The 15,528-nt window shown below is 43.3% G+C and overlaps 1 protein-coding gene across 1 annotated transcript; it reads right to left on the bottom strand.

Moving 5' to 3' along the window:
* Nucleotides 1–286: 286 nt before the first annotated feature.
* On the bottom strand, nucleotides 287–10,494 carry LOC120034873 (zinc finger and SCAN domain-containing protein 22-like). Its single transcript, XM_038981525.1, has 3 exons — nucleotides 10,397–10,494; nucleotides 8,569–8,666; nucleotides 287–1,567 (listed from the first exon to the last, which is right to left on the bottom strand). The coding sequence occupies exons 1-3, from the start codon at nucleotides 10,407–10,409 to the stop codon at nucleotides 626–628; spliced, it is 1,053 nt and encodes a 350-aa protein (XP_038837453.1). The 5' UTR covers nucleotides 10,410–10,494; the 3' UTR covers nucleotides 287–625.
* Nucleotides 10,495–15,528: the final 5,034 nt, after the last annotated feature.

Consider the following 15,528-nt stretch of genomic DNA (forward strand, 5'->3'; position numbering starts at 1 on the left):
GTATTGAGATCAAATGTTTAATTGATGAGAAAATGAACAGAATGTCGGCCAAAATCCATCTCGCTCCATTTTCTCTCACTGCCAACCACTGGGCTTCCTCTCATCACCATATTTGGTCGTGGCTGGTAACGCCAAACGGATGCTTCACATTTATACATCCGGTGAAATATCTGGCTCATTGTTGTGACAATATGTTCGAAGGAAGCCAAGGAAACTAAGTCAAATTTTTAAGCAAATAAAAAGACAACATAATTTCTCATGAACCGATTTGATCATCTATTTTTAGTACAGATACCTCCTGATTATGCCAAATAATTTTGGGGGGTAGGGGGTGTTATAAAGGTGTTATATAAAAGAGGTACATTATATTTGTTATGAATAGAACATAGGCAAAACCAAATTCAAAGGATGAATATAGTGTTAGACTTAAATGACAGTGTTATGGCTATGCCAGCACACCAAACAACAAGTCTGTATCACGTGAGAAAGACAGCATGCCCAGATGCTGAGGGATTTAGTCATCCAAAAAAACCTCTTACCACAAGACACATCACATGATAACTATAATATGTCAGCTTAAAGAATGGTTCTCAGATATCCCCTGTGTACATCTCAAGCCACACTGCTACAATTTCTCCCCATTGTGGACACTCCTATGTCTGATAAGGATACTCAGGAAGGAGAAGCTCTTGTAACATAGTTTGCACTTGAAGGGCCTCTCATTGGTGTGAATGGTCTGGTGCTGCTTCACATATTTTGCTTTAGCAAAATTCTTCCCACATGTGGGGCAGGCATACGGCTTTTCTGCATCAGTCCTAACGCTCGGCCTCCCATGTTGTGACCCAATGACACCAGACGAGGCAGAAGCAGGAGCCACCCTCAGATGGTTAGTCTTTGAGCTCCCTCCCTGACCTCTAGCCATTGTTTGGGTGTTGTTGGGATTATGTGATGTGTTATAGGCTAGGTACCTCTCGTGTTGAACACCCATCCTGACCCTGTCTGTATTTGTAGGGTAACCATGAGGTAACTGAGGAAGGCTAGACCCAGGTCCAGGCCCAGGCTTTCTATGAACCCAGTCACAAGGCATTAGATGAGAACCTGAAGGAGAAGACAGACTTGCTGATAGACTACCACCAGGGGGGTCTCCCACCACTCTCTGTGAAGGCTGAAGCCCAGGGTGACCTGCTCTGTTCATCATGGATACTGTGGTGTTTGTATCATAGGAACAGGAGGGTCTATCTCTATCAGCCCCAGGCCCTGCTTCATCCCTGCACTGAGACTGTGAAGAGAAGGGTCTGGGCTGCAGACTGGATCCCTGACTGGAGCCTCTGTCTATCTGATGACCACCAGGACTGAGGTTGTTCAGTCCACCTGACCACTGGTTGTTTTCTATGTGGTGGAGTCTCTGTACTTCGCGGTTGTGTCCTGGTTCCGACTCGGGAAGGAAGAGCGAAGGCTCCTGATCCAGGGTCCTGATCCGGGGCCAGGGTTTATGGCCAGCCACCTCAGAGGTCCACTCTCTCCCACCAGTAACACTGGATATCAACAGGTCTTCATGGGCTGCAGACTGAAAACAAAGATTGTACAGAAAAGCATAAAGGTTTATATAAGACACTTTTAACCACAGTCAAGCCCATGTCTAAAACTGTGATTCAAGAACCTAACAATATGGAGCCATAGGAGTTTTTATTTTTTATTTTAAATGTCCATATGTGTTGAAACTTAATCCCTGCAATGATACAAAAATAACCAAGTCAGTCAGCACTGTATTTGATTTCAACAAAATGGTCATACACTACTTTTATTGCACAAAATGATACATGTGAAAAGTAGAATATTTTTTCTCACTATGGTAACACTTTCCCTTTTCTGTACATCTGCTACCCTCGCTTTGATTAAATACATTTTGGAATACTTTGGAAAAGGTTCAACATTACACACATCTTTACTACTTTATATCAAGTAATTAGGGCACTATTTCCTCATTATAAGACACCAGTATCAACCTAAAGGGACATAGTTGTCACTCTTCATCAGTGAAGTATTTGTACAGACACCATCACACCAACCATCACCATATCATCTAATCTGCCTCATCGTACTCATTATTTCCTCAGTTCACCTCCACTACATCCTAAAGCAACAGAATGAACTACAAACTAACTAGTACTACACTACATATTACAATACTATTTCTGCTGGTGTAGCCTGCGGTAGCTCCTCTAAGAACCTCTTCCCGCAGTGCGTACAGGCGAATGGCCTCTCTCCCATTTGGACTTTCTGCCGGTGCGAGAACCTCTTCTCACACTTGTGGCAGCAGTATGGTTTCTCCCTTGTGTTTACCCTGGTGCCTCTTCAGGTTGAACGAGTGGGAGAAACTGGTCCGGCACAGATGGTGTTCATCCTCTGGTGGAGCTACACTTGTTTGGGTAAACTAAAGGCTTTTCAACAGAATGAACACAGGAATTGCTTCTCTTTACTACTGGATCTGCTCATAGCGTTACTACTACTGTCATGTGTCAATGGGCTTGTGTAGTCATTTAGTGTTGAGGCACTGGCTTTGTCTGAGGTCTGGTTTAACATTAGGAGAGTGTGAGGAGGATGAAGGCCAGGGAGTGTCTGTGTATCACGTCACTTCCTCTTGAATTTGCAGACGTGTTGCTGTGCGTTTTGTTGCCAACCTTACTTTGCTAGCTGACAACTTTACGTTTTTTTTCTTTTTACTTTTTAATTACCGTTTATATTTTTAGTTTTTCCATCACAACTTTTTTCCCTCATTCAACTTTTTCACTCCGGACGCTTTATCTGGACATGGTTCGTCAGCAACTTCAACAGCCGAAGCTAAGTAGTAACATTAACATGAAGTCTTTTAATTGCAGGCGCTGTACTTATAATATACAGGAGAACGATCGCCTTACGGCGAGGATAGCTGTGCTGCAAGCCCAGCTTCAGACGCAATCGTTAGGCAAGGGTAATTTCAGTGTAGGAAAGGAAGAAACAGCGTCTGTGCCACCAGTAAGTACAGATAGTAACGTTAGTATAAATCCCCCCGCACAGTCCCCGCAGCCGGACAACTTTCTCATGGCTTCTGGAGGGAAATGCTGTAGGAATGCTCAACTGGTGTCGCTCATTCAGCCGACAGAAACTTTCAACCGGTTTTCCCCATTAAGTAGCGAGTCGGAGTCTGAGGCCGAGTCTTCTCTTGTCGCTACTCCTCCCGTTACGGGGTCTGAGACGCCGAAGGCTCCCACCATTAGCTCTGACAAATTGAAAACCCTAGTCATTGGAGACTCCATTACCCGCAGTATTAGACTTAAACCGAATCACCCAGCGATCATACACTGTTTACCAGGGGGCAGGGCTACCGACGTTAAGGCTAATCTGAAGATGGTGCTGGCTAAAGCTAAAACTGGCGAGTGTAGAGAGTATAGAGATATTGTTATCCACGTCGGCACCAACGATGTTAGGATGAAACAGTCAGAGGTCACCAAGCGCAACATAGCTTCAGCGTGTAAATCAGCTAGAAAGATGTGTCGGCATCGAGTAATTGTCTCTGGCGCCCTCCCAGTTAGGGGGAGTGACGAGCTCTACAGCAGAGTCTCACAACTCAATCGCTGGTTGAAAACTGTTTTCTGCCCCTCCCAAAAGATAGAATTTGTAGATAATTGGCCCTCTTTCTGGGACTCACCCACAAACAGGACCAAGCCTGACCTGCTGAGGAGTGACGGACTCCATCCTAGCTGGAGGGGTGCTCTCATCTTATCTACCAACATAGACAGGGCTCTAACTCCACAATGAAATAGGGTGCAGGCCAGGCAGCAGGCTGTTAGCCAACCTGCCAGCTTAGTGGAGTCTGCCACTAGCATAGTCAGTGTAGTCAGCTCAGCCATCCCCATTGAGACTGTGTCTGTGCCTCGACCTAGGTTGGGCAAAACTAAACATGGCGGTGTTCGCCTTAGCAATCTCATTAGGATAAAGACCTCCTCCATTCCTGCCATTATTGAAAGAGATCGTGATACCTCACATCTCAAAATAGGGTTACTTAATGTTAGATCCCTCACTTCAAAGGCAGTTATAGTCAATGAACTAATCACTGATCACAATCTTGATGTGATTGGCCTGACTGAAACATGGCTTAAGCCTGATGAATTTACTGTGTTAAATGAGGCCTCACCTCCTGGTTACACTAGTGACCATATCCCCCGTGCATCCCGCAAAGGCGGAGGTGTTGCTAACATTTACGATAGCAAATTTCAATTTACAAAAAAGAAAATGACGTTTTCGTCTTTTGAGCTTCTAGTCATGAAATCTATGCAGCCTACTCAATCACTTTTTATAGCTACTGTTTACAGGCCTCCTGGGCCATATACAGCGTTCCTCTCTGAGTTCCCTGAATTCCTATCGGACCTTGTAGTCATAGCAGATAATATTCTAATTTTTGGTGATTTTAATATTCATATGGAAAAGTCCACAGACCCACTCCAAAAGGCTTTCGGAGCCATCATCGACTCAGTGGGTTTTGTCCAACATGTCTCTGGACCTACTCACTGCCACAGTCATACTCTGGACCTAGTTTTGTCCCATGGAATAAATGTTGTAGATCTTAATGTTTTTCCTCATAATCCTGGACTATCGGACCACCATTTTATTACGTTTGAAATCGCAACAAATAATCTGCTCAGACTCCAACCAAGGAGCATCAAAAGTCGTGCTATAAATTCTCAGACAACACAAAAATTCCTTGATGCCCTTCCAGACTCCTTCTGCCTACCCAAGGACGTCAGAGGACAAAAATCAGTTAACCACCTAACTGAGGAACTCAATTTAACCTTGCGCAATACCCTAGATGCAGTTGCACCCCTAAAAACGAAAAACATTTGTCATAAGAAACTAGCTCCCTGGTATACAGAAAATACCCGAGCTCTGAAGCAAGCTTCCAGAAAATTGGAACGGAAATGGCGCCACACCAAACTGGAAGTCTTCCGACTAGCTTGGAAAGACAGTACCGTGCAGTATCGAAGAGCCCTCACTGCTGCTCGATCATCCTACTTTTCCAACTTAATTGAGGAAAATAAGAACAATCCAAAATTTCTTTTTGATACTGTTGCAAAGCTAACTAAAAAGCAGCATTCCCCAAGAGAGGATGGCTTTCACTTCAGCAGTAATAAATTCATGAACTTCTTTGAGGAAAAGATCATGATCATTAGAAAGCAAATTACGGACTCCTCTTTAAATCTGCGTATTCCTCCAGGGCTTAGCTGTCCTGGATCTGCACAGCTCTGCCAGGGCCTGGGATCGGGAGAGACACTTAAGTGTTTTAGTACTATATCTCTTGACACAATGATGAAAATAATCATGGCCTCTAAACCGTCAAGCTGCATACTGGATCCTATTCCTACTAAACTACTGAAAGAGCTGCTTCCTGTGCTTGGCCCTCCTATGTTGAACATAATAAACGGCTCTCTGTCCACCGGATGTGTACCAAACTCACTAAAAGTGGCAGTAATAAAGCCTCTCTTGAAAAAGCCAAACCTTGACCCGGAAAATATAAAAAACTATCGGCCTATATCGAATCTTCCATTCCTCTCAAAAATTTTAGAAAAAGCTGTTGCGCAGCAACTCACTGCCTTCCTGAAGACAAACAATGTATACAAAATGCTTCAGTCTGGTTTTAGACCCCATCATAGCACTGAGACTGCACAAGTGAAAGTGGTAAATGACCTTTTAATGGCGTCAGACCGAGGCTCTGCATCTGTCCTCGTGCTACTAGACCTTAGTGCTGCCTTTGACACCATCGATTACCACATTCTTTTGGAGAGACTGGAAACCCAAATTGGTCTACACGGACAAGTTCTGGCCTGGTTTAGATCTTATCTGTCGGAAAGATATCAGTTTGTCTCTGTGAATGGTTTGTCCTCTGACAAATCAACTGTACATTTCAGTGTTCCTCAAGGTTCCGTTTTAGGACCACTATTGTTTTCACTATATATTTTACCTCTTGGGGATGTTATTCGAAAACATAATGTTAACTTTCACTGCTATGCGGATGACACACAGCTGTACATTTCAATGAAACATGGTGAAGCCCCAAAATTGCCCTCGCTAGAAGCCTGTGTTTCAGACATAAGGAAGTGGATGGCTGAAAACTTTCTACTTTTAAACTCGGACAAAACAGAGATGCTTGTTCTAGGTCCCAAGAAACAAAGAGATCTTCTGTTAAATCTGACAATTAATCTTGATGGTTGTAAAGTCATCTCAAATAAAACTGTGAAGGACCTCGGCGTTACTCTTGACCCTGATCTCTCTTTTGACGAACATATCAAGACTGTTTCAAGGACAGCTTTTTTCCATCTACGTAACATTGCAAAAATCAGAAATTTTCTGTCCAAAAATGATGCAGAAAAATTAATCCATGCATTTGTTACTGCTAGACTACTGCAATGCTCTACTTTCCGGCTACCCGGATAAAGCACTAAATAAACTTCAGTTAGTGCTAAATACGGCTGCTAGAATCCTGACTAGAACCAAGAAATTTGATCATATTACTCCAGTGCTAGCTTCCCTACACTGGCTTCCTGTTAAGGCAAGGGCTGATTTCAAGGTTCTACTGTCAACCTATAAAGCGTTACATGGGCTTGCTCCTACCTATCTTTCCGAGTTGGTCCTGCCGTACATACCTACACGTACGCTACAGTCACAAGACGCAGGCCTCCTAATTGTCCCTAAAATTTCTAAGCAAACAGCTGGAGGCAGGGCTTTCTCCTATAGATCTCCATTTTTATGGAATGGTCTGCCTACCCATGTGAGAGACGCAGACTCGGGTCTCAACCTTTAAGTCTTTACTGAAGACTTATCTCTTCAGTAGGTCATATGATTGAGTGTAGTCTGGCCCAGGAGTGTGAAGGTGAACGGAAAGGCTCTGGAGCAACGAACCGCCCTTGCTGTCTCTGCCTGGCCGGTTCCCCTCCACTGGGATTCTCTACCTCTAACCCTATTACAGGGGCTGAGTCACTGGCTTACTGGTGCTCTTTCATGCCGTCCCTAGGAGGGGTGCGTCACTTGAGTGGGTTGAGTTACTGACGTGATCTTCCTGTCTGGGTTGGCGCCCCCCCTTGGTTTGTGCTGTGGTGGAGATCTTTGTGGGCTATACTCGGCCTTGTCTCAGGATTGTAAGTTGGTGGCTGAAGATATCCCTCTAGTGGTGCGGGGGCTGTGCTTTGGCAAAGTGGGTGGGGTTATATCCTTCCTGTTTGGCCCTGTCCGGGGGTATCATCGGATGGGGCCACAGTGTCTCCTGACCCCTCCTGTCTCAGCCTCCAGTATTTATGCTGCAGTAGTTTATGTGTCGGGGGGCTATGGTCAGTTGGTTATATCTGGAGTACTTCTCCTGTCTTATCCGGTGACCTGTGTGAATTTAAGTATGCTCTCTCTAATTCTCTCCTTCTCTCTTTCTTTCTCTCTCTCGGAGGACCTGAGCCCTAGGACCATACGTCAGGACTACTGGGCATGATGACTCCTTGCTGTCCCCAGTCCACCTGGCCTTGCTGCTGTTCCAGTTTAAACTGTTCTGCCTGCAGTTATGGAACCCCTACCTGTCCCAGACCTGCTGTTTTCAACTCTTAATGATCGGCTATGAAAAGCCAACTGACATTTATTCCTGATTATTATTTGACCATGCTTGTCATTTATGAACATTTTGAACATCTTGGCTCTCTCTAATTCTCTCCTTCTCTCTTTCTTTCTCTCTCTCGGAGGAACTGAGCCCTAGGACCATACGTCAGGACTACCGGGCATGATGACTCCTTGCTGTCCCCAGTCCACCTGGCCTTGCTGCTGTCCCAGTTTCAACTGTTCTGCATGCGGTTATGGAACCCCTACCTGTCCCAGACCTGCTGTTTTCAACTCTTAATTATCGGCTATGAAAAGCCAACTGACATTTATTCCTGATTATTATTTGACCATGCTTGTCATTTATGAACATTTTGAACATCTTGGCCATGTTCTGTTATAATCTCCACCCGGCACAGCCAGAAGAGGACTGGCCACCCCTCATAGCCTGGTTCCTCTCTAGGTTTCTTCCTAGGTTTTGGCCTTTCTAGGGAGTTTTTCCTAGCCACCGTTCTTCTACACCTGCATTGCTTGCTGTTTGGGGTTTTAGGCTGGGTTTCTGTACAGCACTTCGAGATATTAGCTGATGTACGAAGGGCTATATAAAATAAACTTGATTGATTGATTGATTGTCACAGGGTCCATGTTCCAGTTGATAGATCCTATAGAAGGCAGGCTGAAGGCAGCACCTGTTAGAGGGTTAACCTGAGGCGCCGTCAGTCTCTCTGAATCACAACTATACGAGCAGGATGGAGCATCGCTAGCCGAGTCTGTGACTGTTCTCATACTGACACTTCACCGTCCCCGCAGACCAAATCTACGCCTCACCCTGGTCTCAGCCAGTCTGTTGTCATGGAGACTAAGTGTGGATGTTGTTTTGTGTTCCCCTGTCTGTTTCTGGTTGTGGTTAACAGTGTTGTTCCCCAGCCCAGAGTTGAAGATGCTGTCCCATCCACTGACCTCCACTATATCGCCTCTGGTCCTGCCCTGATCAATGATGTTTTCCCCTGGGCTCTTGGCTACACCGGTCTGGGTATCCAAGATGGCCACCCAGTCTCCTGCAGGAAGAGGTTAGAGTTTTTTTGTTGTCAATTACCTGGTCAAGTTCATCCATTATAATGTGTGTTTTTGTATGTGAACATAAGCTGCATTGATTTAATTTTATGAATGAAGAAAAAAAAGAATAGCCACTATTCCCATTGAAGATCTATTACTGTATGTAGGCTATATGTACACTCCCGTTCAAAAGTTAGGGGTCACTTAGAAATGTCCTTGTGGGGCCTCCCAGGTGGAGCAGTGGTCTAATGTCACCAGAGACTCTGGGTTCGAGCCCAGGCTCTGTCGCAACCGGCCGCGACCGGGAGGCCCATGGGGCGGCGCACAATTGGCCTAGCGTCGTCCAGGTTAGGGAGGGTTTGGCCGGCGGGGATATCCTTGTCTCATCGCGCACTAGCGACTCCTGTGGCGGGCCGGGCGCAGTGCACGCTGACCAGGTCGCTAGTTGTACGGTGTTTCCTCCGACACATTGGTGCGGCTGTCTTCCGGGTTGGAAGCCTTCTGTGTTAAGAAGCAGTGCGGCTTGGTTGGGTTGTGTTTCGGAGGACGCATGGCTCTCGACCTTTGCCTCTCCCGAGTTCGTACGGGAGTTGCAGCGATGAGACAAGACAGTAACTACTAACAATTGGATGCCACTAAATTGGGGAGAAAAAGGGGGTAAAAAAAAAGGAAAAAAGAAATGTCCTTGTTTTTGAAATATATATATTTTTTAAATGTCCATTAAAATAACATCAAATTGATCAGAAATACAGTGTAGACATTGTTAATGTTGTAAATGACTATTGTAGTTGGAAACGGCAGATTAAAGAAAAATAGAATATCTACATAGTCGTACAGAGGCCCATTATCAGCAACCATCACTGTGTTCCAATGGCACGTTGTGTTAGAGTTCCTCTCTCCAGTGACTGTGTTCTTTTGCCCATCTTAATCTTTTCTTTTTATTGGATTGTCTGAGATATGGCATTTTCTTTGCAACTCTGCCTAGAAGGCCAGCATAATGGAGTCACCTCTTCACTGTTGACGTTGAGATTGATGTTTTGCGGGTACTATTTAATGAAGCTGCCAGTTGAAGACTTGTGAGGCATCTGTTTCTCAAACTAGACACTCTAATGTACTTGTCCTCTTGCTCAGTTGTGCACCGGGGCCTCCCACTCCTCTTTCTATTCTGGTTAGAGCCAATTTGCACTGTTCTGTGGAGGGAGTAGTACACAGCGTTGTAGGAGATCTTCAGTTTCTTGGCAATTTCTCGCATGGAATAGCCTTCATTTCTCAGAACAAGAATAGACTGACGAGTTTCAGGAGAAAGTTCTTTGTTTCTAGCCATTTTGAGCCTGTAATCGAACCCACAAATGCTGATGCTCCAGATACTCAACTAGTCTAAAGAAGGCCAGTTGTATTGCTTCTTTAATCAGGACAACAGTTTTCAGCTGTACTAACATAATTGCAGAAGGGTTTTCTAATGATAAATTAGCCTTTTAAAATTATAAACTTGGATTAGCTAACACAACGTGCCATTGAAACACAGGACTGATGGTTGCTGATAATGGGCCTCTTCGCTTATGTAGATAGTCGAATAAAAATCAGCCGTTTCCAGCTACAATAGTCATTTACAACATTAACAATGTCTACACTGTATTTCTGATCAATTTGATGTTATTTTAATGGACAAAAAAAAACAAGGACATTTCTAAGTGACCCCAAACTTTTGAACGGTAGTGTATTTCTCCCTTACCTTGCGCCCCCATCTTTAGTCCACTCAGCAGATCAATGCGCTCTGGTTCGTCCTCTATTGTCTCCTCTTTGACTATCAGCAGATCAGGCTTCCCATCCTCCATGTCTACTGACTGTAAGAGATACAGAGTGAGATGATTTTGGATCAAGAAATCTGATAGGAGCACCCTGCTTTGGAGCATCTTCTAATTGGGCAATGAGGGATTTCTATGAGTACTGTGCAAACATGTCAATTTATTTTACACCATACAAACGTGTTAGTTGATTTGGTTACTTGACACTCTTTAATGGTTTGATCATTTAAAAGCCATGGTCCCACAAAATTAATCAAGACCTCGGCCAATATCTACAAAGAGTCTCAGAGTAGGAGTGCTGATCTAATCGTTTAATCTGATCTAATCGTTTAAGCTGATCTAATCGTGCTGATCTGATTCGTTTAATCACGGAATAGTAATTAACTAGGAAGTTGGGGCACCACGGGAAAATGTTGTTTAGAGTTGTAATTTCCCGAATATAACTCTTCAGATATTTTATTATCTTATTGATTACAGTCGTATATTAATGTATTATTACCTCATCAGTCTCATTCCTGAATGTCGCAAACCCTTGGATATCTGCACGAACCCCATCATCATAAATCATGAATCAGTGATATACAAAATGGCTTATTTATTTACTAACTAACTAACTAATCAATCACAGAATTACATAAACACACACACAGTAGATCATACATTGGTTACTAACATGACACAAAGAAAAGTACCTAGTGGGCTAAGCCAATATGATGGCTTGGTAGACAAAGGAAAGGGGTCGGGAAAGCTTAAGAGCGGGATATTCAGAGTTGATAACTACACTCATGGAAATGCTAATACTTTGAACATGAACAACCGCTCATTCGAAAAGAAATGGCAATTTACATATTTACGAGTGTATGCCTTTGTTGTCCCTCTCTGCGATCGCCAGCTTGTTATAATGGATACGTCAAAGTACCATTCGGTCATTCGACCGGTTGCATTTACCAGACTAAAGTACTTAAACAGCTGCAGCCTGAATAATTGTTCTTTAGTTTGTAGATTTCTTAGCCATTTCAACGTGGGAATGATCTCCATGTTCTCTGGTCCTGTCCTTTGGTAGAGTTGCCAACCATTTCAACTTATAGCGACAGCTTCCATGTTTTCTGGTCTAATGTAAATTTTGTCACGGGTGGTTTTATACAGGAGTAGAAAAGGGGGCGTTCCATGATGCCGTGTAGTGTCTGTGCTCACAGGAGCGTGGCCACTGACTGATCATAAGTTACTATGAAAAACAATTCTCATTTAGAAGACTAAGATCACATTGTTATCTTTCCAAAAGTATTCTCATGCTTAATCATTCATTTTATAAAACATTCAGATGCAAACCCCATAATTGAGAAGTGTATACAAACAAAGAAACAGTAATCTGTGTCTCCTGTCCTTCATGAGGTCACCAAATGAAACAAACTCGACATGACTGTTCCTTAAGTGTCCACGGACCACTCCAACTGCTTGGACAACAGAAATACTGTTCAATTATTCAACCTTTTGATGTCCAAGTGTCTCTGTGTTCCACAGTCACATTCCAATCTCGATACTACAGAGTCCAAAAGCAGAGTATTTTACGACCAACATAAAGCGTTCCCCTCTACCTCTGCGGGAGAGAGAGGGCGCTGTAGAGAGGACCCACTGTACCCTGATCCTTCAGATCTTCACAGGAGAGTTATGACAGGTGTGACTAGCTCTGTTTTGTACTGACAAAAATGTGGTTATATGTAGAAGGCAGACAACAAAGTTTAAATTAAGTCTCTAAAATCAAATAGATCAATATATCCCCAAGCGAATGGGAAAGCGTGAGCGGTCAGTTATGTACAAATGCAAACCAATCAGTTGGTAAAGCGGTGCGGCGACACAAATCCAACAAAGCATTGCTTCCCCCAGAGCAAAAGACAAGGAGCAATTAGGAGATGCAAACGGGAGTAATGAACAGCTAAAGAATATCAAACAAAGCTAAAATGCTCTCAATGCACACCAAAACAAACTGCTACAATCTGTTGTTAAAAAAGTAGATTCGCTCGAAAAGAAAGTAGTCTATCGTGTCAGACATGCACGTGAAAGAACCCCCAAAAAATTTGCCTGCTGGAAACAAAGTTGCAAACTTTAGAAGATGAATTGGACCAGCAAGAAAACAGAATGAGATGAAACATGAGAATATTGTCTGTACCAGAAGACGAGGAAAAAAGGACACCTTTCCAGTTACGTGGTCAAACTGATATCAGAGGAACTTGCCGTGGATATAGCGCCAGAGGATCTGGAACGATGCCAAAGGATCGGGCGTGAAACAGATGAACGCTAAATATCCCTGCATGGTAATCTTCAAGCTGTGGAACTATCAGACCAAAGTCAACATTCTGAAAGCACAGGAGGGAAAGGAGATCAAAATCCACAGCCAGTCCATTCGATTCGTCTAGGACCTGTCTGCTAGGCTGAGGAGAAAACGCAAGGAATACATTCCGATCAGACAATCAGAATCAAATCTCAACTCTGCTTCCCGGCAGTGCTGTGGGTATGGAACTCCGCAAATGATGGAACTCACAAGCACCAATGAAGCCCTAATCAAGCTACAAGAAACCTTTCCAGTTGAAGAAGGAGAGCCCCCTGTTCTGAGAAGAGGATTAAGTAGGAAAAAACTACGTGCGCACTAGGCTACATACAGTGATGCCTATGATCAGCTTATGGTAAATTGAGATAATATTATTTCCCCCTCCCCCAATAAAATCTATAATCTACTTTCCCAAAGTAACTATTCTTCTCTAGGAAGTAACGATAGAAGTAGCCGATGCCAATGGGCTACATGGACACTGAAAATATAATACAAAAGAGGAAATATAGCATGTATGTCAATAACTGTTTGGTCCAGCTTTTTTATAAGTGCATCTTATGATAGCTTCATAAAGCCTTCATATAGGTGTCATAACACTACATATTTGTGAAGCATCTCATCTATAACCGTATATCATGCTCTATAAAGATTCATAATGTGGCATAACTGTTTGACATATCTTTTATAGAGCATGAAATACAATTAAAGATGACTGATTTTTGGCCCATTTATGCAGTGTTTATGAACCCTATATCAAGGCTTTATGAAGCCTTCAAATAAAGTGGAACCAACTGTTCTATGGACGTGTGTGTGTTTGGGCGTGAGTGTAGGTGTGTGTGGGTGTTCATATGAATGGGAGTGTGAAGGAAGGTGAATTAATACGTGTGGGGAGGGAGTGAATGGGTGTGTGGATGCATAGGGTATGTGTGAATGAAGGAGAATGGATGAGTAAGTCGATGTATGTAAATGTATCTGAGAAGAAGGGAGGGTGGGAAAAGACGGGAGGTTGGGAGAAACTTGGCTTGGGTGGGTAAGGGTGTCCAAGGATGGGAGGTTGTGACAAGCTTGGCAAGGATGGGAGGGTGTGACAAGCTTGGCTTGGGTGGAATAAAGGGGGGAGGGTGTGATGAGCTTGGCTTGGCTTGGGGGTAAAGGGGGGAGGAAAACTGGGATGGGGAGGTTTGAGGGATAAGCTTGGCTTGGAAAAGAGGAAGAAAGGATTAATCTATACTACAATGTAATTTTATTTATTTTTGGGACTTGCAAACCTGCTGTAAAATGAATAAGAGTTCTGGACAAATTAGGAGGTCAAGTCATTATTATTCCTTGTTTTCCATTATAGTTAAGTTCCAATGGTGGTTATTGACGAGAGTGGAGGGATAGGGACAGGGGAGCTGGGAGGGCGCCAGACACTTCCCTGAAGTACAGTGAGCTCCAAACATATTGGGGACAATTTTTGTTGTTTTGGCTCTGTACTCCAACACTTTGGATTTGAAATTATACATTAACTATTTGTATTTGTATTTATTATGGATCCCCATTAGTTCTTGCCAATGCAGCAGCTACTCTTCCTGGAGTCCAGCAACATTAAGGCAGTTATATACAATGTAAATATTACATGACATTGCATTTCATAACACTTTACCCAATACATTTAGTGTGTTCCCTCAGGCCACTACTCCACGATCACATATTTACAATACAACATCCATGTATGTGTGTCTGTGTCTCTTCACTGTCCCCGCTGTTCCATAAGGTGTATTGTTATCTGTTTTCTAAATCTGATTCTACTGCTTGCATCAGTTACCTGATGTGGAATAGAGTTCCATGTAGCCATGGCTCCATGTAGTACTGTGCGCCTCCCATAGTCTGTTCTGGACTTGGGGATTGTGAAGAGACCTCTGGTGGCGTGTCTTGTGGGGTATGCATGGGTCTCCGAGCTGTGTGCTAGTAGTTTAAACAGACAGCTCGATGCATTCAGCATGTCAACACTTCTTACAAAAACAAGTAGTGATGAAGTCAATCTCTCCTCCACTTTGAGCCATAAGAAATTGACATGCATATTATTAATGTTTTCCGAGGACTCCCTTTGTGGCACCTGACCACACGACTGAGGTTAAAGTGAAGACTGTTAGATATTATTTAAGGTTATTGTCATCCATATCGGGTGAACCGTTTAGAAATTAGAGCACCTTTTGTACATAGTCCCCTCACTTATATGTATTAAAGTATTCAAAAGTTTAGTATTTGGTTCCATATTCCTAGCGCGGAATGATTACATCAAGCGTGTGACTCCACAAACTTGTTGGATGCATTGCTGTTTATTTTGGTTGTGTTTCAGAGAATTTTGTGCCCAATAGAAATTAATGGTAAATAATGTATTGTGTCATTTGAGTCACCTTTATTGTAAATAAGAATAGAATATGTTTCTAAACTCTTCTACATTAATGTGGGTGCTACCATCATTACGGATAACCCTGAATGAATCATGAATAATGATGAGTGAGAAAGATACACTTACAAATATCATACACCCCCCCCCCCCCCAAAATGCTCACCTCCCCCGTTATTGTAATGGTGAGAGGTTAGCATGTCTTGGAGGTATGATATTTCTACATTTGTAACTTTCTTACTCATCATTATTCACGATTCATTCAGGACTAAGGGTGCGTTAGTAAATTCGCTCTGGCTATCTACTCCGATTTCGGAGCACTCTCCTCCGAGTGTGCAAAA

Source organism: Salvelinus namaycush, chromosome 42 (assembly GCF_016432855.1).
Source record: "Salvelinus namaycush isolate Seneca chromosome 42, SaNama_1.0, whole genome shotgun sequence".
NCBI lineage: Eukaryota > Metazoa > Chordata > Actinopteri > Salmoniformes > Salmonidae > Salvelinus > Salvelinus namaycush.